We start from the raw sequence: 25,531 nt of genomic DNA, 5'->3' as shown, positions 1-25,531 counted from the left end.
ATGGCTTTAATATTAAAGATGCTTAATCATTAAAAGTTCTTAACTTTTAAGAAATTGTCTTTCTCTTGTAATGTGATGGGACATTTCCCTTTCCACAGTTGAGAACCTAGCTAATTTTACATGATTGAAATGAGACAATCTGTTTGCCTAATACACTAATACTTTATTTTAACTGATTGCACTCAAACCGTTACAGTGACTTATTTGCCTATGTACATAGTCCTCTAATCATCCACGTCTAAAAACGCAGAGATGCAGAGTAACGTTCAGAACCTAGATGATAATAAGGCCATAAGGCTTATATGCACAAGCCTTTAGAACAGACTGCCTGCAAGAGACAAATTCACTACCATGGCATTTTACTTGAATCAGTCCTACAGCTGCACTGCGGAATTCATCTCTAATTCTTGTCAACTACCCTTTAAAGGTTCTTAAGAAAGTCAATGGCTCAACTGATTATTTGGATAACTGCAAAAATTGAAAGCACGGTATCTTTTATTGTAATTTAATCATTCGGTGCTAAGAAAAACACTAAGCAATGGCAGTTTCAATTTTGGGTCTTGCATTGTGACTTGGATGTCTTCAGTGTCATGGTTAAGAGTTTAAGGACTTCAGAGTCAGTCTGACATTTTAAAATCAAATTTCATCATTTATTATGTGATCTGAAGCAAGTCACGCAGCTTTCCTTTGCCTCCATTTCTCCTTCTGTAAAATAGTAATGTACTTTATGTAATCATGGGGATATTCTGCAGAGTAAATGAAAAGTCATTATAAAGCACTTAGCTAAGTGTTTGCCATATTCTAATTGTGCAAAAAAAAAAAAGCTATCAATATATTTACAGCATCGAGTTACTTCTTTTAACCAATTATTTCTAAATTCCTACGGCTAAATCACAAATAGAATTTTTGAAGTGTCCTCTAATCTAATCAAGTGAATTAAGTCCTGTGATTAGACACCTCCTTTTCCTTAAGGTTTTAAATTATCTGCCTGAAAAAAATGGGACTAGAATTCCGTCTAAGTATCTTCAGGTTCTGGTTTTCATTATCTTGCTGTTGGCTTCCTGCTCCCTTAAATTTGTTCCCCTCCTCTGCCCCCTTAGTCTTTTCCAGCTGATAAATTTAAGTAGTTTTATTGTTGGGAGAGAGGAAGGAGGACTTGAAGGAATCTCTAAGGCGTCAATAACAGCTCAAGTTGGCCTCTAAAACAGGCAGTCTGGGCCCAATCTGTTACAGGGAATCTTTAAGGTTTTATATAAAATTATAATGAACCCATCAACTCTAACCAGACTAAAGTATCAAACATTTAAAATGCATGCATTTTCTTGTACCTTAAGAACATATCATGCCTAACTAAACTGTTTTATTGGATTTACTTATTCTCATACCTGCGTAATCATACTTACATCATACTCAAAAGCAGGGATTATAATTCTTTTCTGAACAAAAGGAAGATGCCCACAAAGTTCAGAATGCTATCACTTCTGCATCCTCAAAGTTAGTTTACAATTCACTAGTTTCAACTCTGGATAAACTATTAATACTTTAACAGTGTCATAAATTACTCTACCATAAAATAATAATAGACCCCACCTCACAGAGTTGTCATGAGTATTAATTTTCATTAAAGTTCTTATAACAGTAACCAGCCAATAAATGCTACATGTCTGACATTTGTAAGAGCCAACCAATATGCCAAGTACTAAAAAATGGGGATACGACAGTCAGCCAAAATATAAAGTCAAATATACATGCAGTTTACAGGGGATACAGACACAAGTTCATAATACAATAAAATATGAATAAATATGAAACTATAAACTGAAATAAACATTATGAAGGATCACACTGTAGTCCATCTATAATCACTTTTTGGAGGAAAGTACCTCAAATTCAGGGAGATTTCCCTTTTCCAGACTTAATCACTAATCTCACTTTAATAGCAAAGTTTTAAAAAAGGATAATCTAACGATCAAATTATTTGAACAGCATCTCTACTTAGTCAAAAAAGAATGCAAATTAAATTATTTTGACACAATGCTGGGTGTGGTGGCTTACCCCTGTAATCCTAGCACTTTGGAAGGCCCAGCTGGAAGAATCACTTGAGGCCAGGAGTTTGAGACCAGCAAAACAGCAAGACTCCCTTTCTACAAAAAACAGAAAAATTAGCTGGGTGTCATGGTGTGCCCCTATAGTCTCAACTACTTGGGAAGCTGAGGCAGGAGGAAGGCTTGAGCCGAGGAATTTGAGGTTGCACTGAGCAATGATCACGCCACTGTACTCTAGCCTGGACCACAGAGGGAAGACCCCATCTCTAAAAATGAATAAATAAATAAATAAATAAATAAATTTGACAAGCAACATAAAAATGTTTACGACTTCCAGGAAGTTTTATTTCATTTCAGTGGACATTGAAGATGGCCTACTAAACTAGAAAACTAAGAAAGTCACATTATAAGCATTTAACGAAAAGTCTTTAGAAAGACTATTCTTGAAGGAATTTTTCAGAACTAAGAATTTTATAAAAACTTAGAATCAAACAATAACTGTAAAAGAAAAAATTTGTGAGTCTGGTATTTAAAGATAATGCCACATGTATAAAACCATAGGCATCTACAATTAACAAACACAAGCCATGCAACACTACCAGATAAATTTAAGTTTTGAGATACCTGGGCAATAGGGAAGCAGTAAAGGACAAAACAAAAACAAAAACAACCTCCCACTTTTAAAACAATTAAATGAAACAAAAACCCTATCAACAAAACCAAAAAAAAAGGTGGACTTAGCTTGCATTTCAGAACCAAGGACATGAAATTATGATATTGGCAAAAGAGAACAAAGCAAATAATAAATATGAATGCCACGTCTAAATAATTTGCAATAAAACATCAACAAAAAACCTGTTAATGTTCAAATAGGTAACTTAAAATTATCTGTTAAAAAATAAAGAAGAGTACATACCCAAATGACCTAAAACAGACACCAGCCGTCATAAACTAGTTTTTAAAAGTTTAAATTATTCTAGGTGTATGCATGCCATGAATTTTTAGGTTCAGGAATGACTGATTCTTTAAAAAAGCAACAGGTTTGGAGGCAATAACTCAAAGTCCCCTTACAATATCTGCAAGAATTAAGATTTTCTTTACCCTTTGATGGTTGAAGAATTTTCTAAAGAAAATCAAAAAGTTACATTTAGTAAGAATTAAAATCCCTGGAATATAAATTATAATAAAGTAAAATAATTATAGTCCTTTGCCAGTATATGGTTACACCAAAAAAGTTATACACCATCAACCTGTAAACATTTGTTGATTCCAATTCATATTTTTAGTTGTTTATAAATTAATAGCTCAAATTATTACCAAAAAAAGTAGGGGTCGTCTCAAGACCTAACCCTCAAGAGTTCCACTAAAAATAGTTAAAAACTAAATGTTCTACTTCATTTAACAGTATTCTTGTACCAAGGTTAATTTCTTAGTTTTGTAAACGTTTTATGGTAATATAAGATTTTAACATAAGGAAAAGATTAATAGGATATAAGAACTCTTATAATACTGTTTTGTACAACTCTTCTGTAAATCTAAAATTTATCTCAAAATAAGAGGCTAAAAAGAAAGCTCAGCTTCTTAGGACATGACTTCCTTTATACAAGTAAATGCGATAGGCAAGAAAAATAACATTTTAGGTTTCTGAGAGTTGAGTTTAATTACCAAGTTCACGATACACCTGGTTACTAAGTGTATACTACACCTAGCTTTGACTGCTTTGCTACAGTAAGTTCTCTGAATGTTAAGAAAGACAAAGCGTATTTCCAGAGAAACGATTCAATAAAATTAAATATTTTTTATTAACTTTTTGACAAACTGATAGTAAAACATATTCTACCTAACTATAACTGTGTCCCTTTATGGATAAGTATAAGATAAATATCATTCAGATTTTTATCTGGACAACAAATTCAAAGACTCTTAGGAATAAAAAACAAAATAAGATGGTTACTAATGTAACCAAACTAAATACACAAGCTGTATATAAAAAAATCAGTGCCTTGTAACTGAATCTGAGGTTACAATAATCCACTTGCTTTAAATAATAGTTCAATCACATATAACGGATTAAGATATTGTTTAAGGGAAAACAGCCTCAAGAAGGAAGCATTAAAAAAGGTGTATTAATCATTACCTTTAATCAAAGTATCAACCTTCCCCCCTCCCCAAATAAATAAGACTTTATGTCTCTGAAATGAACCCAGGTTCCTAAATTATAAAAGATAACTTTTAAAAATCAATCTTGAAGTATACTAGACATTTATGCATTCTATTTGGGTACAATTTTTACTGCCAAAAATTTGTAATGGCATTTTAATGACATGAAAGTCTAGCTGCCAGATTTTGTCTTTATTTGTAACAGAGCTTAACCTTTTAATAATTATATAACCACATCTAATTGTCATTTGCTAAGGTAGTAGAATGATATATACACTTTATTAACTAGCACTTCTGCAAATTTTTCTTTACGAGAATTCCATTGATACCAAGAAAAGGAAAACACTCAAGGGGTTTGAGAAATAAACCACCCTTTTCATTTTTAATTTATATAAGCCTAATTAATTCCCAAACTTATTAAGTTCTGTCAGAGTCTGGCCTTCAAAACATTTCTTAATTTTTGAGTTCTGAACTGCCTCAAAAAATAACTTATCCTTTAATCAGTCCAATTAGCATAAACGATCTGTTACCTATATTTAATAAATAAAATGCAATATATAATCAACGTTGTATCACTAAAATCATGAAGCTCTTCATGAAAACCTTAATGAAAAAAAAAATTCCAAAAGAATTAAGCTGATTTAACATGTAGTAGACAGCTGTCATAAGGTAAGTTTGTATATTTAGTTTTCTTATCCCCTAATGTATTTCCACAAACCTTTAAGTCTATAATTTTACAGATATAGCTTTCCTTCAGGGAGCTGAGATATATATAATTTCTTTCTATATGGATCTAAAAGTTTTTAAGAGGGTTTAATCTGTAAATCAAGTACAATTTAGTCATACACCACACAAAGATATTTAAATAATCTGAAAAGATTTTTAACATTATTGCTTCGTCTTATAAAATGGGGAATTTTAACCAAATTGATGCCCCTGTACTTGTTATTTATGTTTCCTATATTCTTAAGTCATAATGCTTGGCAAGCAATTCAAGTTTTGATGTAATTTTTAAATTCTATAAGTTGTAAACAAATTCTTATTTGTTAACCAATGCATACATTCCCCTTTAACTACTTACTATGTACTACCTTAGAATTAAGCCTCCTAAAAAAAGTAATCATGCCACATGGAAAAAAACAATGCAGAGCTTCATGTTTTCCTTATTTTCAAGTATTATAGGAACACAAATCCATGAAAAAACTCATTAAAAATTTGACATTTCACCTTGCTTTACACTAATTATGGGATAATAGAGATGTGAAAAAAAAATGGTCCTTAATATTTCTCTGCTTAACATAGTATTATACTAAGAAATACTGCAATTATGTTCATGAGCTATTTTCCAGCTTCCTGAAGTACAGGACAAACCATGGTTCTATAAGTGAGGAGACATGAATAATCAATCTTATGTAACTCAAAAGGAAGATGGGAGGCACAAAAAAATAAACCGACTTTGGTTTTTAAAAACCAAATCTTGACCCTGAATGCCAGATTTAGCAACAACACAAGAACAAAACAAGATTATAGCTGCAAGCTACCACTTCATCATACATTAAGAATTTTGAAATAGGTAATAGCTTTTCCCCGCCTCCCACTCAATCTGTTATATCTTCTTTTTGTTTTTCCTGCTTTTTGGTTGCAGGCAGTTCAAGGCTTGCCCATTGCATAGGTTCAGCTTTTCTCATGGTGATCTCAATCTTCGTTGCAGTCATAGTTACATAACTTCGCTTTACATCAATCACCTGAAACATCAAAAGAATTACAGTAAACTTGGGTGGTTTTATTAGTTTCAGAGGAAAACAAAAGTCTTGTTTATGCCAATAACCCCCCATCCAAGTTTCTAAGGCCATTCTTATACCTAGACAAACTTCTGGGGGAGATATAATATTAAGTTATATATGTACTTTGTATTAATGCTTACTGCCTTTTATTCTACAAACAGTATTTTAAATTATTAGAAAAAATTCTTATGGATTCATAATACTTACACCCCATAATTTCACATTTTGATGAAATTCCTTCTCTCTTTCAAATACAATGTGCACATTTAACTGAAAAAGATACAGAAAGTTAATTGATCAAATTCAAATTAAAGGTTCATCATTGCCGATTGTAAAAACAAGACATTGATAAAAATCAATTAAGCTATTTTAAGAAACTGCTAATTTATTATGAGAAAACCATTAGCACAAAATAAAAATTGATTTGAAGTTTCATACTGAGAACTAAGTACATTATTTTCAATTTTTTAACTGTAGCTTTCAGATCTTACATACTATATTACTTGACAAATCTTCTAAGCTACTATGTCTCCAGAATGCTTCACAAGTAACTATTATGCAGAGATTTTCATTTAAAATAGAATTTCATGAATTTAATTTTTTCATATGGAAGACACTGTAAACAATATTTTATTACATAATACATTAACATAAAGGACAATGTGGAGAAGAGAATTTCAAGTTATTTTGTGTACTTACCAATGTACTATTTGCTTCTACTCGACTAAGTTCTGGAAATGAATTTTTAGCATATACTGAAATGGTGACTTCACCCCCAGTCTGATGCCAGTCATGCCTACAGGGAACAACTTTTTTCCCCTGTAATGTAAGAACTTTGTAAGTTTAAAAAGTGCCACATAATTAACGTCTTCAAAAGAGAAATTTGACTTATCCAAATGAGAAAAAATTACCATGCCCAACTAAGAACTTAATGTTTTTATAGCAAACATCAAGAAGTTTAAACAAAATACACCATGATACAAAAATTCTTCATAGCTTTATAATTTGAGAACAAAGTTTATCCCTTCCATTTGTTTCTTCTCTTTTACAACCACAGTATTAATATGCATTTAAAAAGACAATTTAAGAACTCCTACTAAACTTTATCCAATTTTAACATTCTATAATCCACTAAGTACTGTTCCTCAACAGTCTTTGAAATGAAAAGGACATTTGCTTAGTGGAATCAGACAACACCTTAACCTCATGCACAGGGACCTTCAACTTATATTTTCCACAAATCAGAATTTTGGGGGAAACCTGACCACTTTTAACTCTCTACTACTAGTACTGAATTCTCATTTTCCTCTTATGTTAACATTAAGAAAAAATGAGAATTTGTAGAATGTTTTGATTACTATTATGGAAATAATCATTACACAACAGTGGTATATTTCTACATTCTTTTTTTAAAAGCAGCAAATGATGATTTGTTTTATAAATGAGAACAATTTATTTACATAATTCAGGAATCATTCTGAGAAGCTACCCTTGTAAAGACACTATTTACATTTTGGTACAATTTAGTTGAATTTAAATCACATATAGCACTCACATTTTGCCTTTAGCTACTACCTTAAATACTTAATACTTGATAACTGCATATATGAAATAAAAAAATACATCATTCTTTCAAGGGTTATACTCTGAAAACTTTTTAACATAATAGAAAAAATTTTATTTTTTTTTAACAACTTTCAAACTTTTGAACCTTGGAAAAAATATACAGATAGAGCTCACTTTTTGCTAATAAAATATTCCTGGAAGTTTTGTGGTAGATGGAGTATGGTAACTTCAGGGGTATATTTATAATATCCAACATGTATTACTGAAAAGCAACTATAGAATACTCAAATGTTAAATAAATATCTAAACTATTAAATTTAAAAAGTTAAAACATTATAAAATATGTTAATCTTAGCTAACAGACAAAAATTTATTTAGTAATAAAGTGCTTGTCTTCTTACAATTTAATGGGCTTTGGGGGAATTATTTGCATAGCCCCAAATCTTTTAAAAAAGCTGTGCTGGGAAGTAGGAACTGATGCTTTTTTCTCTTGATAAAATTCCTTGCAGCAAAGCAGAGGCATTCAAAAGAATTCCACCAAAAACAAGCCTGCCATCCTCCCCTTTGGCCACTAGACAGGGTGTTTGTGCACCTGCAAATGGTTGAATGAAGTTTTAAGTGGCCAAAGAGAATTAGAGGTCTAAATGTTTAATAACATCAAATTAGTAGAAAAGTAATTTTTACAAACCAAACAGTAGGAACAGACTTTTGAGTTAATTTTAGTAAGCGAAAAACACAAGGATACTTCAATTTTGGCAGGCTTAAGTATTTCACAAAAACCCATATACCTGCATCAATATACACAATGGCTACCATGTTCAAGGGCAGTGTGTACTGGAAGCTTGACTCAGATTAATTTTACTTTGCAGGCATGCAAAACTTTACTGTGTGAGGAAGAAAGCTTTTTAAATGAAAATCTCAAATCTATTAAAAATGACTCAGATGAATAGAACCTAGTGTTATTTTGAAAGGTACTTACAGCATCCTTTTTAGTCCACATGTGTTTCCCTGTTGTACAACCCTCTTGGGCTAAGAATGTATTAAAATCAGAAGTTTTTCTTCTACAACAGCTCCAGTATTTCATCCTTTAAATTGTCATAAAAAAATTTAAGAAATACAATCTCACAATTAACACACTGACTGCCACACTAAAAATTCTTTTTCCCTTGGGGCTATGGTGTTTTATTATGAAAATAGAATAAAAACTTTGAAAACAAAACGATCCTTTCTAATTTAATGAAAAATTTGGTATTTACTGTCTTCTGTGTGTGTTACATGCCACTTGAACAATAGTTCACAGCTCAAGGTAAAGAGACATGTGAGTTACGTATGTTTCACGAGGTCCTGGGCTCAAAACCAGCGTGAGTTAAATACAACTCACATGGCAGTTAGTGTGTTAAATTCAGTAATACAGTGACAAGTGTGAGTTTTTAAAAAAATCAACAAGTGTACAACTTTAATATCTTGCAAGTTACTAAACAGCTAAAAATGGTTATACGGTGTATCAGAACACTAGTAATTTTAAAAGCAGAATGCCATTTATTATAGTAATTTTGGAGCTCCTGAGTAAAGACACATAAAATCATCACAAAATTCCAATCAGCTTTTCACTGATAGATCACAGTCCAATTTCTTCATGAAACTACCAAAAAGCAGTATGACCAAAGATTTATAAGGCTGACATTTCAATAAATCAGTAAAGTAAGAATATGCAAACATATTAAAAACTGAAACCCACCATTATTTGAGAAAAATCCAACACAGGAAGTAAAAAATTACAGTAAAACTTCAGGTTTGAGTCCTGAAGAATATAAAACCAGTGGAAGATTTCAACACAGTACTGTTTCTATAAACTAGAGGATAATACAGAAGAGAGACTCTCAACTGAGGGCCCTGGAAAACTAAGGGTCTTCTTGGAAAATTAGTACCCATGGCCAAAACTTCTAAATGCCCCTCAATGTGCAAGACAGTCTTTCAAACAAAAAACTAATTTAGCCCAAATACAAACAGCATCACACTGAAATATAGGGTATAAAAAAACCCATGGGGTTTGAAGTATAATGACCACTTAATAACTGTAACATTGTTTTTTTACTCATGTATAAAAAAAGAAGACAAAGCCTACATTTCTAGGTTACTAGAAAGATTAAATGGCAATGTAAGCAAACTGCCTTGTAACACTGCATGGCAAATAATTTTTAAAGATATTTAACTTTCCTAAACTCTACCACAAAGTATTTTAGTAAGTCATGCATAAGTTACCCTTCATGGAAAATAGGTACTCCAGAATGATATACACAGACTTCTTCTAGACTCTGTAGACCCTGATATGTCTAAAAGACAAAAAAGAGGGATAAAAAAATTAGCCGCATATCTCATAGTTATATCTAGTACATACTTGTAGTACTGGTGACCACCATGAAAATAACTCAAGAAATAACAACAGTATCCTAGAACATTCATAAATTCATCCCAGGACGTTGTTAAGAAATGAACAATGACTCCCTTTTGGGACCTGGTTAAGTTTTAGGTCCCTGTGAGAAAGTCAAATAATGGAAAAGCAGGCATAAAGACGCTTTCACCCTTTTGAGTATGAGGTCCCATCCAATCATACTCAGGTATTTAAATTTACAGAACAATGTTGAAACCAAGGGATTAGTACTCTGAACAGAAATACAGTTACAGTATGATTTATGTGTACAGTATACTCCATGTGGGCACTATTAATTAAATATGGGAAAATTAATAGGCAATTCTGGGAAGTTCCAGAGTGATGGTGATTTCTTATCCCTAATAAAGGGTAAAATGAGCTGCAGACCTATATATGTATATCCAGGGTTTGTCTGAAAGATTCCGGGCCCCACTGCTGTAGTAGGTGAAGGCTCTACAGATGAATTCACAGAAAGTTATGTTAATAAAACATGGATGTATAGTATATTTTCCTTCTATTTTTGTATTTATAGCAACTACCTACAAGTGCAGAAAATAAAACTGTTTATTTTTTGTAAATCCAAAGCATAGTACTAGGTATGTATATACCCTAAAGAAGTAACAAGGTCTGTGGAGTTTGGGTAAGGGTGTCAAAGTATCGAGTAAGAGATGTAGGCAAGAGACCTAAGCACATAAAACTCAGTATATTAGATTCTAAAGTTATCACTATTACCCCTCAAACCTATTCTTCATCCCATGGGTATTTGATGGCATCATATCCACTCAGTGTCCCAAAACAAAATTCCGTAAGTTGTCTTCAGTTTCTCCTCTTACTTCACCCGTATGTAGTCTATCATGAAATCCTGTCAACCTGACTTAAAAATACCTATCAGTTTAATTTGCTTTCCTTCCTTATGAACTAGCAAATTTTAGGCAATGACACTATACTAACACACGTTTCTACTAATTCATTTCTCAACCTTCAATTTCTGTTCTCTACTATCAATGATATTATCTAATTACTATCACTCTTTTTCAAAGTTCTGTAATTATGTTTACCTCATACTTTATAAAATAATCCATAATTCACTCCAGATGGTTTGTGTATTTAAATGTCCTTCCCCCCCACCCCCGCACCCTTTCCTCCCACTATTTATTTATTTATTTGGTTTAAATGTCCATCTATATGAGAAAATCTTCATGACTCTAAAAGTAAACAAAGATTTCTTAAATAGGACACAGCAATATAAAGGAAAAGATGCACGAATTGGATTTCATTAAAATTAAAGAGTCTCTATTTATCAAAGCCAGTAAGACAGTAAGTAAAAAGGCACTAGTATCTGACAAAGGACTTGCAGCTAATATATACAAAGAATTCCTACAAATCGTAAGATAAAGATATTAGAAAAATAGGTATAAGATTTTGGACATTTTACAAAAGAAGATATACAAATGGCTAATAAATATACATAAAGGTACTTAACCTCACCATCAAGGAAGTACAAATCAAAACCACAATGAGAACACTACACACACCAGAATGACTGAAAATATAAAAGACTGATACAACAAAGTGTTGCTGACATATGGGAAAAGTGGAACTAGCCTCATATACTGCTGGCAGGAGTGTGAAGTAATACAATCACTTCGGAAAACTATCTGGAATTATCTGTTAAAGCTAAACATACAGAAATTAAACATCCCTTATCCAAAAATTCTGAAATCCAAAATGCTCCAAAATATGAAACTTTCTGAGCAGTGACATGATGCTCAAAGGAAATGCTCACTGGATCATTCTGGATCTCTGGATTAGGGATGCTGAACAAGTATAATAACCAAATATTCCAAAATCCAAAAAAAATCTGAAATATCAATACTTCTGGTCCCAAGCATTTCAGATAAGGCACATTCAACTTTGTATATGTGTCCCAAAAGTCATGCACAAGAATATTCATAATAGTATCATTCAAAGAAAATTTTTTAAAGGACAAAAGAAAGAAAAAATAAATTGTGGCACATTCAAACAATGACCTATCTTAAAAGCAATGAAAGAGAAGAAAAACTACATCTACATGCAACAAAGGTTAACTATAACAAACATATCATTAAGCAGAAGATGACAAATATAAGAATACATACTCTATAATTCTTTTTACATTAAATTCAAAAATAGGTAAAACAAATTTATGTTGATAGAAAAATATGGGTTACCTTTGGCAAAAGGAATAATGAATGACAAGAGGAAAATGAGTGAACTGTAACGCTGTTGTAATTACTTTGTGAAAATCTCGAGCTATAAACTTGTATTTGTACACCTTTTAACAAATTTCAATGTTGTACTTCAATGAAAAAGATCAACAATTTCTTTAATGGCCTCCATAACCTAAGATAAGGTCTAACTTCTCAGTTTTACTAGTAAAGCCTTCTAGGATTTGGTCCCTACTTAATTCTATTAATCTCAACTCCACGGCATCAAATTTTGTACTATTATTATCGAGTACTGTTTTCTTTATGCTACTGCTATCACCTATGCTTGAAATACCCTTTCCCTGTTTTTCCATTTACAAAACAGTCATTCATTTTTCAAAACTCATCTGATGCCTTCTCCTTGATCTTCTTCCATTACCGTGCCATTTATACTGCCTTCCTCACTCCAAACAATTACTCATTCCCTTGTATCTACTACTTCTACCTCATATACATGTGAATACATTTATATTTCCCTTGCTTAATGAGCAAGGTGATCTCAAAGGTAACATGTGGGAAAAATACAGACCTGCTCTCATTCCATTTTCACCTTCTCAGTTAATGCTGTCACCAATCACCCAGATGCTGGAGCCACAAGTTTCCTTCACAGCCAGTCCATTAACAAATCCTAATACAGATGCTCTTTTGTTTATGATGGGGTTACATCCCAATAAACTCATCTTTAAGTTGAAAAATCGTAAGTTGAACCACAGTAAGTTGGGAACCATCTGTTCTTCCAAATTATTCATTTTATATGCACTGTTCTAAGCATTCAAGATACAACAAAGAACAAAACAAATAAAACCCTATCCTCATAAACCTTATACTAGTGGGGATTGGGGGGGGGGAGACAGATTATAAGCAAAATAAATATAACAAATGAATATAAGGTAAAAAGTTATAACGAAAAAAAAGAAGAGAGAAAATGTTGAAGAGTATGCAATTTTACATAGAGTCGACAATAGGCAGGAAAAGGCCTCACTGAAATGTTTGATTACATCCCACATTTAATCACTTCTTAACAAACTTCTTCTACTCTCCAATCCCACTGCCTGGTTTTAACAGCATCCTAGCTGGTTTGTCTTCTCCCAATTCCACTCCTGCTCTACCACCAGTTGTATAAGCTTTTTAAAATCCCTCCCTAAAACAGGTAATGGCTTCCCATCATACTTAGAATACAGCCCAAATCTCTCATTGTGGCTTACAAGAACCTCCATAATCTTGCCTACATCTCTTACCCGATACTTTCACACCCTTGTCCAAACTCCACAGACCTTGTTATTTCTTTAATAGCCAATTCTAAAGCCTCTCTCTACTCTTGCTGCTCCCACTATCTACAGCACATTTCCCCCTCCAGGTTTACAAAACACAGCTGTTATATTATTCAGTGTCACCATGTCAAAAAATACTTCACTGACAGTCTTACAATAAATATTTAGCCCCCAAATCCAACCACTCTAGTTCCTTAGTCTGCTTTTCTTCATATCTACCTGAATTCATAATATTTAATTACCTATTTACTGTCCTCCCCATACTAGAATATCAGCTCTACAGGAACACAGATTTTTCATTTACTTTATACTATATATCTAACCCTAAAACAATGTCTGGTACACAGTGAGTGCTCAGTAAATGTTGATTAAATTATATTTATCCCCATGATTCTATCAGGTATGATGCTCCTCAGAGACAGAGGCTTTTATCCATGTTCACAGCCCTGGTCCACAGCATAATGTCCAACATATAACAGGGATGCAAATGTTTGCTGAACTGAGTCAGTGAACTGCACTTTTTCTTCACAATTAAAATTTTACTTCATAACACATCATAATTTTGTAATACATACCTTTGAACACCCTCCATTTTTACATGAGGTCCCAATCTTAATTTCATCATTATCTTCTTCTGAAACAAAGAAAAAAAAAATTAAAAAGTTAAAATTAAACTTTTCACTGCAGCATCATTCTTAAAAAGTAATCTTTTCCATAAAACAATACATTAAAAAAACCAACTAATGTGATGAGATTTTGCCTATATCCCCAGAATGATATATGATACACTTCTATAATAAAATGCCGTATCTTAATTTTATACAAAGAGGAATCATGAAAGGATATTTTCCTCCCATGGTATCAGGTACAGGTCAGAGAATATTGAATAAATATGTTCCTATATCATGCACAACAAAGTATTTTCAATTATCAAAGAAATTTAACTTACTGTTAAATTTGTTGTTTAAAAAACAACGAACCTTAAAAGAAAAACAATCTTAAATAGATTCTCATTTTTAACAGAGACATAATGAAAATTAACCATATATTTATTCTGTAGTATTACCGGTTTTTTTACCACAATGTGCTCTTTCATTATTTATATTCAGTAAACTCCTGCTATCTCTTTTGGACTACTTGTACAGAAAATAATTACAATAAAACAAAATAAAATCTTACCTTTCTTATCTTCTTCATTTCCTGATGACAGTTTAAGTTTATCAAGTGCTTGTTTTAGGGAGGCTGATATTTTTAATTCCAAATTTGTCATGGGTTCATCTGGGCTAGAGAATTTTGAAACCTTATTATCACATTAATATGTACTAAAATATTTCTTTGTACTCCAAATTAATAACCTTAAAAGCTTCGTTTTGAGAAGCCAAATGTTTCATGAATCAAGTGATTCCCATTAAAAAGTATTTTACAAATAATTGTTATAATATATCTGCTTTCTAAGGAAAAGTGGAAAAGGTTCTTATACTAAAATAATGAGTCTCAAATAATCACACTATTGGCAGCACATTTAATTATCAGTTGCACTAATGGGAAGGGAATTAAGACTAGAATCCAAGTTTGTCAAAACGAGTAACTCCAAGGAAAGAACAGCAAAGTACTTCTACATTCCATGCCCAACAAAATGCTGAGCACATAATAAACAGGCAATAAATAAGTACTAAATGTATCCATATTCACTTCTTCCAGTGGATAATGTACTTTATGTGGACACTGGTATATGGATCTGTAAATTGAGATACAATAGTATTGCAACACCATTTTAGCAGGGTTAAAAAAAAAATCCTCTAACATTTTATAATAGTTAAGTTTCATATATATAATTCATTTAAGCCTATTCAATAAATATTGAGAATTTAATAAATGCAGCAATAAAAAATAGAAGTCCTAGGTTATTCACTCTATGTTAACAATGAAAAAACGGACATAGGAGGCATTTAAAAAGTTCATAAAGACCAATATCCTCATATTCTATAGTACCACCAAATGAACTGAGGATAAAGCACTTAATTTTTCTGTCTCTTAAATAAAATTATTAGTCCATCATTTAAAGAAAATATTAATTCATACTATTATAGAAGATTCTACTTTACTACTAAAGAGATTAAGAGTGAGCCATGATAGGCTTTTGTATTCTTCTAATAATTTATTTAACTGACAAATCAGTCAGCAAGGCATTTAATAGTATCATAATTACGAAAAATGTGGAGATGGAATGAAATCATTCTGAATAGTTCCTTTAACAATGATCTGTATCCAGAGTGTTAATGAACAAATAACCATCTAAAGTCTCTGAACGTTACCTTGGTCCTGTATCATCCAATACTTTATAAATTTATTTAAGTAGGATCAAAGAGCAAAAGTTGGGAATACTGTGAGTTGATAGCAAGAATAAAAATTTCGACAGGAGTCATTTTTAAAGCTCCAAATTAGGTTTTTTAAGATCTAGAGTTTGGTTCTAAAATAATTCAGTACTCAAAGCCAGTTATGAAGAAGAGCTGGTATAACAGAGGTAGCCAATGTACATGTGTGGGAACACAGAGCCTGGTTATCAAAAAGTGAGGATGAAGAATCTCTAACATTTTACTGCAAAATAAGCAAAAGCTATTTTAAGACTGCTTTAACAGATAAGTCATCAAAATCAAATACATCAAAAATTCACCAGTATTAATGAGATTAACAGCAGTTTTTTCAGATAGCTGAAAGTAAAGATGAATGATTAGGTCTCTGTGCTCTTTTTCAATTCAAACTGATGCCAGGACAAAAACAACTCCTTCAAAGAATTTCACTGTGCCACAGTGGAAAAAAAATACATGTCAACAGACAAGACAGGTATTTGATTCCCCTACCTTGAAGTTACATGTACCTGTAATTATGATAATACAATAAGCATATCTGCAATGAAGTTTTACTGTGTATATGTTTCTCACGTTGATGGGGAATAAAGTTAAAGGCAGATTTAAGCGAAGAACTAAATGGTTCAAAATTTGGTGGCTTACAGTAGATACAAATGGTATTACGCTAAATCAAAAGGAAATACCACGAACAAATGCTATTATTCAAGTGTACTGAAATATGCAACTGTATAAATTATACCTGGGCCTTTTTATTGCTTCTACTGGTTTGGGGGCTTGAATGATGTGCTCCTGAAATTTAGGTTTCAATTCAGATAGTTCTTTCTTCTCAGAAGTCTTGACTTCAGGTTTGACTGCCTCAGGTGGCTTCTCACTGTTATGTCTACCTTTTGTACAGCCCTGTTAGTGAAATGTATTCATTAAAAGTTATTTTATATGCCATGATAGAAATACTGTATTTTCACTTCTTTATTGATACATATTATTTTACAATTTTCTCCAGTTTTATATTTTAAGAAACTAAAAAATAGGACTACAAATGTGCTGTATTTTTAAGTGAATTCTTACTTCTGATTAGTTTTTTGCCTCCAAAAAAAAAAAAAAAAGCTTTTGAATTATACTTCACAAATATATGCTTATTCTATTAAACATATAGCATAAACTTGTTTATAGAAAATGAATTCTGGAGAAACTCACAAAGGGAATTCTAAGAATTATTCACATACAAGTCTGTTACTCATAAAAGCCTCAATTTGAGCCCTAGTTCTCCTACTTACTAGCTATATGACCTTGAGCAAGATAGTTAATGTTTTTAAACCCAATTTACTTATCTGTAAAATAGAGGTAAATGGCGTTTAAAATATTTTTTGAGAGGATTAAATAAAATAGAATACTTGGCACATCTGGCAGGGGTAAACGTTTAAATGTTAGCTATTTTTATACCACATTCCATTGAGTTATATACACATTTTAACACCTCACCTCTGAAACCATACAATCAATGGCATGTCAGTTTATTAGCAGCTTTAGTTTTGTTTCTTAGTGGTACATAAAATCATGGTGCACCTCAATGGTATCTTAGATTTGGCAAAAATTTATTGTTCTTAATTGAAAATGCCTTCAACTGTTGCCTACCAGTCCCTTCTTATTGATGTTCTTTCAATACTCTATCATCAAGAATGAACCTGTTTTTAAGATTCTTAAAAGACATAAAATAAAATACACCTAAAATGACAGATGGGTAATTAATATCTTACAATGTCAATCTCTAAAACAGATAGACAAATTCTTTATTTTAGAGACAGTGGAAAAAAAAAGATAAACTTCATTTTAAAAGTAAGGTGCTACCTGCAAGTTGACAAAGACCAGTCAAGAGATATCAGAAATCAGACTCCTCAAATTCGAAGCTTCTTATATGTACTTTTAGGGACATAATCTAGAAAAAAAATTAGTACTTACTACAATGCTTAAGAAATCAGTAAAATCAGTTGTTCTTCTCTTACAGCAAGACCAACCCTAAGAAAGATAAGAGAAAAAAACTGAAAACTATATTTGCATGAGAACCACCCTTTACTAAAACAACTCTACTTGTATTAATATTTATTTCCTTGAGTTGTAAGTAACTTGCGTATATATATTTTTCAGTTTTAGTGTTGTATATGATTCACCTAATCAAGTAAATTGATTTTTAAAAACAACAATTAACCATTCTTAAGGTGATTTGTGTTGTGACGTACCATCAAGAGAAAGTACTTTAAACTGCTTCTATTTAAGTGAAAGTGCTTTGCTTTAAAAATCTCCTAAAGATAATAACTGTAACAATTTAGTATCTAAACAAAACCCATTATAGTTCAACAATAAGCTCTCTATTTTCAGAATAACAGATTAATTAACACAGCAGCCTGTTAAATCTCTGGTGATCTTTATAGTCAAAAGCATGAAAGTATAGAAATTGTACCACTGTTTATGATTTCTGAACAAAATACAAGTAGCTTACCAAAAATGGCTTTAAATTATCATCTCTAATTCCAATTTACAGTAGAGAATACTGGAATAAAAATTTAGCAGTCTAAAGACTTGGGAAGTCCCAAATTCAAGTTAAGAGCCAACTTTGCTCATATCCACCTGGACTTCCCTGTTTCTCAATATACTGCATAGGGAATTTGGTAGAGATTTTTTTCACAATATGCATTGTCAGGTTCTTTTTCTTTAAAGGAAACTTTAAATATCCAATAATTCAAATTTTCCTTTATTTTGAAATTTAATTCTTTTATTCTGCATTGAGATAGAGAGGAATCAATTGCCACAACCTTAAATATAGGATTTAAATAGTACTGATAATATAGTTACCAGAAAAGTTACTCTATAAAAGTTTTACTGTCTTAATCATATACACAGAATTATGCCAGATACTGGGATACATACATCTAAACCATGATAGAGGCCAGCTGTTCTTAAATCCCAATCCGGATTCTATGTTAGTCCTCAGTAAAATGAAAAAAGGAAGGATAAATGTAAGCATGCGACTATGGGGTTGTTTGCTGCCTTTTCTTGAGCAGGATTGTCCTTTTCTCTGAATATGCCCCTTCTAATATTAAAAATGGTCTTTCTTTTGTTAATGCAATGTTTGACTTCTTATTTGGTCAAACACAAAAGTAGTGGCCCTGTATTGATGTACACATTTTGTCTGAAATCTTTTGTGCTGTGAAACTCACTAGTCTCTGAAAATCTAGGTCTTCAAGAAATGTTTATAGAATAGAGACAATACTAAACACTAGAACTGCAGAACAGAAACAAAAATACTTCATTAAGATTTAGAGTAATTAACAGTGGGGTGAGGACAAAAAAAAATGAGCAATGGACAGAATGACTAGGGAGTAGTCAGTGGCATCATCACTAGGACCAGGAAAGTTTTGAGAAGCAGACTATTTTTAGAGTCAGTGTTCACCTTAAAAACTGGTTTGAGGTTGCCAGTGAGACACATGAATGGAAATATGTTGTAAGAGACACTGGAATAGAGGTGACATTTGAGGACACAAATGAATGAACTGAAAGAGAGAAAATAGGAAGCCAAAGACCATGGTTAGGAGATAGGAGAAAAATAGCATAGAGAAAAAAAGAAAAAGGAAGAGGTAGGCTAAGAAAAATAATCAGAATAAATGGCAGTCTAGGAAAGACAAAATTCCCAAGAAAGAAAAATAAATCTTCCTACAGAACCACAGTTTCTACCCCCATAAAGGTTTGTAAAGAGGCTAAAAAAAAGATATTGGGAGGAATAAAGTCTCAACTTTCCCTGTTGAATGTTTATTCTATTTTCCTCACTGAGAACTAATCAGAGCAACATAAACTTTTTATCTAATGTACATCTGTGGCTAGATTGGTTGTATAACACTTAAGGACCAAAAGAGTCCAACTACTTTCTGGAAGGATAATTAAGACATTCGAAGGGGATCAACAATATTTAAACATATAAGACTGTTTATGTTCCTGAGAACAAAGGTAGTAGTATCTAAAACCATGGCTGCCCCACTATAGCATTTTCTTTTAAGATATACAAAGTTAACTCTCTAAATGTACCATATTATAATATCACGAATATAAAAAAGGTCAGGCCATGCATGGTGGTTCACATCGGCAATCCAGCACTTTGAGAGGCCGAAGTGAGAGGACTGCTTGAGCTCAGGAGTTTGAGACCACCCTGGGCAATATAGGAGATGCTGTCTCTTAAAAAAAAGAAAAAGAAAAAAACTTAGTGGAGTGTGATGGAATGCGCTTATAGTACCAGCTACTCAGAAGGCTGAGACAGGAGGATTGCTTAAGCCAAGGAATTTCAGGTTACACTGAGATAATGACTGGTCCACTGTACTCCACCCTGGACAACAGAGCAAGACCCTGTCTCTAAAAAAAAAAATAAATAAAATAAATAAAAAGATCACCATCAAAAATCTGGACATTCTATTACTTCTCTAATTCTACAGATCAAAGAAGTACAGTTAGAAAACTGTCAACATTTCTTTTCAGTAAAACACTTTAAACTTACATGTCTGCCTTGAAATTAGCATCACTAAGTGTTTGTAACAATCTTTCCTTAAATTCAGAGCTGTTTTTATTAGCCAGCAGTGAGAGACTGAGATTCAATACAACTACTTCTATTTCCCCTCGAAATCAGGAAAGTCAAGAAAGGGGGTATAGAAAATCAGTATTGAAATGGAAATAATATAATTTATAACTGGAAAAGACTTTAAGATCACCATATACTATCTTCTTTTTCTTTAGTGGAGTACCTGTTTAAAGCACCTCACAATGATCAGTAAGAAAGAAGAAAGTCACAAGCTGAGGGGAAAAAAGAGAAGACTAATAAAGATTTAGTATTACATTTCTCATTTTACTATACAGATATGAAGAAACTGAAAACATATCTAGTTCCTACCTTTAATGCATCATGAAAGACTGGAACACCTGGGTGGTATGTGCAAGCATCTGGTGAAAAAATAGAAAAGAAAAAAGTGCCATTCTTTGTAATTCAGTAAAATGTATGCATCATTATTTCAGGGGTTACCTTTAATTCTTTTCCCAAATGCAGGTAATACTGTTCCTTAAAAATTTACTAATGCTTGAGTTTGACGTATAACAAAGTATATTGTATTAAAGTAGTTAACAGCTAAAACTCTAATTCAAGAGTATAATAGCTATAGATAAAAACACAAAACAGTTTAACAAATTGCACATTCCTCTAATCTTTGTAGTAAAATTTGTTTAGTACCAAAACTTGAATTCCCAAGATTATGACTGTCATCTTTCAATTCTTTTACAAAAATACTATCAAAATTAATGTTTTTAAGTACACTGATACACAAAGGTTTCTCAAGAGATTCCCTAAAAAGATACTTTGGAAAAATAGGATCAAAATCTTAAAAACTGTTGTAGTATCTTATTGCTAATTTCACTTTTGTAGACAGTTGTCAATTCCTACATACAAAGCTCATTAAAAAGAAGTTTAAGTTCTACTGTCTTTTTTCAGGATTGTCACTGGTTGTTATTCTGTACTTTCCTCCCACTACACCATCAATCTTTACTATTTAACTCTCATGAAAATGGGGTTATTACAATTTGCAAGAGGGAGTACTATATTACAAAAAAAAAAAAAATCACATAACAGACACAATTATTCCCCGGCTATATAGTATTCTGGGTTTAGAGAAAAGACGTCAGTTCCTCTGCAATTTCCTTACAAAGCTACCTCACTCAACCTTTTGAGTTTGTTCAGCTTTCAGTTCTCTACAACCCAATTAAATTTGTTGTGTTGCCTTAAAATGATTAATTGCTGGTACTCAGAGAAATCTCCCTATCCCATATTAATAGCCAGTATTGCTTCCTTAGTAACCATGCACTACATAGATACTATGCTAGCTAATATAGTAAGAAAGTATTAGATATTTTCCTCACACAGTGAGTAAACCCATGGATCAGAAAGATACTATTAATAATGGAATTAAGGGCTGAAAAAGAAGTTGGAAGTAGAAATGTATACACAGAGGGAAAGGAAGTTGAGAGGGGAATGGAAGTAAAGGATACAGTATTTCTGAGTATCAACTTGAATGTAGTCCGAAGCATAAAATGCACAATGTATGTAACACAGTCAGAAGCATAAAATGTCATAATACTAGTCAACTAGGATAGAATGGCAGCAGGAATGAATCACATCTTAAACAAACAATTAGTATGAACAAAATTTGAGAAACACTACTTTTAAAAGCAATTAACCATTCTTTATTAGCTTTTATCATGTTTACCAGTTTTGCTTAAATTATTATTTTATGAGTAAGAAAGCTACAACACATTCAAATATCAAGCGCTTTTAACATTAAGTTTGACCTTGGCTAAAATCTCCCTCTGCTACTAACAGTTGCTTCAGTTTTTCTTGCATGTGTAAATTAAATAACTGCTTGTGAAGTTGTAATTTTTTTCTAGAATAAGTGTTTAACATATGCAAGTTACCAACCGTGTCTACTTTGAACACCCACTTAACTTGCTAAAATGAATAAAACAAGGTAAAATATCCTATCAGCTTAGAAGGGAGTATAATTTTTGTCTATAGGGAAAAAATCACAAGACTAAGTCAATAAACATGGTAATTACACAGCACCAATTTAGAAAGTATTTAATGTAGATTAACAGATTTTTAAGGATAATGGATCCAGCATCTGACTCCATGCATGATAGAACTTGCTTGCATCTTCAACTTCACCCCTTTAACTTACTTTACTCAAAGTACGAGCTTAAACCTCTTCCATTCTATAAAACTTTTTCCTAACCAAGCCCACAGTTCACTATTAGTTTTTGTCTTCTATTCTATCTCCATTTTCTTCACTTTCCATTCATTCACTCAACCAATTTATTTCAGTATTTATACTAAGTCTCTAAAACAACCCTCATTTTGCTAAGTGAATAAACTTTCATCAATCTTAAGGGAGTTTCCCTGCTGTATCTGGTACCGTTGACTACCCAATCCTTAAGACTGTCTATTCTTTTGGATGTCCTGGCTTTCCCTTCTCTCTTTCCTAGGCACTACATGTACCACTTCACTTACCGTGAAGTACCGACTTCCAACAAATGGGCTGTATCTCCCTTGAACTTTAGACAGTACTAACTACCCCCAAATAAACCTATTGTCCCATACAACACAGCATCAGCCTTTCCTCTGTATTTGATATTAAAACAGAAAATATCTACAGACACCAAGAGGCTACCAACACCAAAGGGTTTTAAAATCCCTCATTTCTCAAATCTGCTATCTACTGAAATCTCGCGATTTTCTCCTTGAGTAACATATTTACATGATAAAAATGTCAGGAACTTGAATATTGTACAGACTGGATTTTTCTCTTCCTTAAAACCCTTTAAATCAATAGTCTTATTTTAAAAGACATCACCAGTTTATCTGTGCCAAAGTATTTCAAACATTTCAGAGATGAAAAAGCTTTTAAAAGGCACTGCTTCTAATCTCCACAATACTGAACCATGTTACTACCATACTGAACTCTATTAAATGACTCGAATACTGCATACTTTCCAGGGCTGCTGTGAAGATTAAATGAGATGACAAAGTCTGGCACACAGGATACACTGGTTGGCCATGCCAATTTAATGACATGTATTGCCAATGTCTGGCATATAGAAAACATACAATAAATGCTAGTTGAACTTCAGAAAGTGTTGTCACTTCCCGCAAAATAAGGAATCAACTCACTTCTTTATCTCATTCACCGATCAAAATTCAAACTCACTGGTCGTTTCCCATCGTTCACCTAGCGTAGCCACTTTAACTTTACATCCCTAAGTCTACCTAAGTGTTGTAAAAGACATTCGCTCATTGTATACTGAAGATAGCAAGGTATAAAAATGTGGAGGCCATTTCAAAAATAAGCAACAATGCTGCTACCAGGCAAAGGACAACGAATGTACCCCCGGGGGGCAAACAAATCAAAACTGAGCATAAAGACAAAGTAATACCCCTAACCAAGAACACTTTAAAAAGTAAGTCGTTTTTAACAGCGGGGTCGACAGAACAAGCGACAAGCTTCTATACTAACACGAGGCAGAACTTAAATGCGAGGCTAACCCGCTGCCCGCCCATCCCTCCTCTCTCTCTCTCTCTCTCTCACACACAATCACAGCCAATACTATCTGGAGAGCTGCAAAGCGAACTCAGTAGTACCTTAACTTCTGCTTCCCCAAACAGACCAGGGGGACCAGGGAGGGCCAAGAGTGTTTGCTCTAAATTCCAGGCCTAATGAAAGAGAGCGCGGGGGCGACCCAGGACACACGTGGGCCGAGGGGAAAGTCTCTCCCGGGAGGAGCGCCGAGGGTGCGGCCTTGGAGCCGCGGCGCCCGACGCGAGCAGCCAGCGGAGGCCCCGGAGGGGTCACCGGCCGGAGCGTCGCGAAGCCGGCTCGCCGCAAGGCCCGGGCCCCCCGCGGGCAGAGAGGCGGCGAGCGGAGGGCGGGCGGCGCCATTCTCTTACCGTCGGCGTTGGTCTCGGGATCGAAGCGCTGACCGCAGCCCCGGTTGTAGCACAGCAAAGCCATTTTCTTTTCCAACCGTTACAGACAGGCAAGGCCCAGACACCACGAAACGCAAAACGACGCCTTCACCGCTCCCCGGTCTCCAGCACCCGTCCGACCGCTAAGGCGGCTGCCGGCTTCCGGAAACGACTAGTTCCGTTTCAAGAACCTTCGCGAATTTTCCGGTCGCGCAGGCGCAGAAGAGATGGGAAGAGGCGGAGGAAGCGGCGGGAGGCTGGGCAGCAGCGGCGCGGCCATAGGTCGGACTCCTGCGAGCGGCAGTAGGGGGTCGGAGACGGAGCCCGGACTTTTCAAAGTTAAAGAGCTGCAAATGAAGGTGGGCCTGACATGCTGTCTCCAGACTTTGTCACTCTTTATTGGCCGTGGGTATCTCCTCAGCAAAGCGGCCGCCCTGCCTTGTACCCCGCGGCCCAGCATCGTTCCTGCTTCTTTAGAGGCTGTGATTACACGGCTTGGTCGGTTTACCCGCCGTTTACCCGCTAGCTGCTTGAGAAAAAGTGTAGAATCCTACGGTATTTCCAAATCCGCGCATAGAATGTGAGAACTTAGTAAGTGAGGAAAGGAATGGTGGAAGAATGTCTTGTGCGTGTGTGTTTGTCTCCAGCGTCCTGATCTCTGGAGCATTGAAGAAATGCAGGCATCCCGAGCGGTTTGAATAACCGAACAATTGCATTCAAAGTACTTTGCAAATGTAAAGCACGTAAAAATCACAGTAACAAAATTGTGGATCAAACACAGTGCTACAAATGGTCACAATTGCTGTAAGACTTTGGTATAATCGTTAGTATTTCTTATTGGTTTCCACTTAACCAATTTCTCAGTGCTCAGTTGTCCAATCCTGGAACATCTAGTAAAATCTCAAGTACGTTATAAAAAGTACAGTAATACACTAACACAGGCACATGCAAACAGTATTAGCTCCAACTTGCATATTTCCCAAACTTGGGGCGTTTGCAATAAAAGCAAATGCTTTTTGGTAACGTACTGAACGATCTTTAAAATATTAAAATCGGTAGTTTGTAAGTGAAAGTAAAAAGCTATACAATGTTCCCAGTGATCGCAAGTTTGTTAAAGATC

The 25,531-nt window shown here is 33.7% G+C and overlaps 1 protein-coding gene and 1 long non-coding RNA gene across 5 annotated transcripts in view; one reads left to right on the top strand and one right to left on the bottom strand.

The window, feature by feature from the left end:
- Positions 1-2,364: 2,364 nt before the first annotated feature.
- Positions 2,365-24,850, bottom strand: CHORDC1 (cysteine and histidine rich domain containing 1). Of its 3 annotated transcripts, none has more exons than XM_045557144.1 (11): positions 24,394-24,850; positions 20,800-20,849; positions 17,829-17,885; positions 16,612-16,769; positions 14,683-14,786; positions 14,079-14,137; positions 9,818-9,888; positions 8,535-8,640; positions 6,689-6,808; positions 6,197-6,259; positions 2,365-5,950 (listed from the first exon to the last, which is right to left on the bottom strand). In XM_045557144.1, the coding sequence occupies exons 1-11, from the start codon at positions 24,455-24,457 to the stop codon at positions 5,804-5,806; spliced, it is 999 nt and encodes a 332-aa protein (XP_045413100.1). In that variant the 5' UTR covers positions 24,458-24,850; the 3' UTR covers positions 2,365-5,803. The 3 variants fall into 3 exon arrangements, with proteins under 3 accessions (XP_045413100.1, XP_045413101.1, XP_045413102.1); XM_045557145.1 differs by having other exon boundaries at positions 14,079-14,134; positions 24,394-24,571; XM_045557146.1 differs by lacking the exon at positions 20,800-20,849 and having other exon boundaries at positions 3,824-5,950; positions 24,394-24,518.
- The window catches only part of LOC123642232, a 252,887-nt gene continuing 252,019 nt past the window's right edge, over positions 24,664-25,531 (top strand). For both annotated transcript variants that reach the window (XR_006736405.1, XR_006736404.1), the window contains exon 1: positions 24,664-24,770. This is a non-coding gene — a long non-coding RNA (uncharacterized LOC123642232). The remainder of the gene's footprint in view (positions 24,771-25,531) is intronic.

The sequence above is a fragment of the Lemur catta genome, chromosome 7 (genome assembly GCF_020740605.2).
Source record: "Lemur catta isolate mLemCat1 chromosome 7, mLemCat1.pri, whole genome shotgun sequence".
Classification (NCBI taxonomy): domain Eukaryota; kingdom Metazoa; phylum Chordata; class Mammalia; order Primates; family Lemuridae; genus Lemur; species Lemur catta.
This window is presented reverse-complemented; position numbering and strand designations above follow the sequence as displayed.

Coding starts and splice junctions, on each gene's coding strand:
- CHORDC1 (XM_045557144.1), bottom strand. CDS start 24,457: ATGGCTTTGCTGTGCTACAACCGGGGCTGCGGTCAGCGCTTCGATCCC. Junction 8,641..9,817: donor GTACCTATTTTCCATGAAGG/GTAACTTATGCA, acceptor GACAATTTAAAG/GATGAAATACTGGAGCTGTT. Junction 5,951..6,196: donor AAAATGTGAAATTATGGGGT/GTAAGTATTATG, acceptor TTGATGTTTCAG/GTGATTGATGTAAAGCGAAG.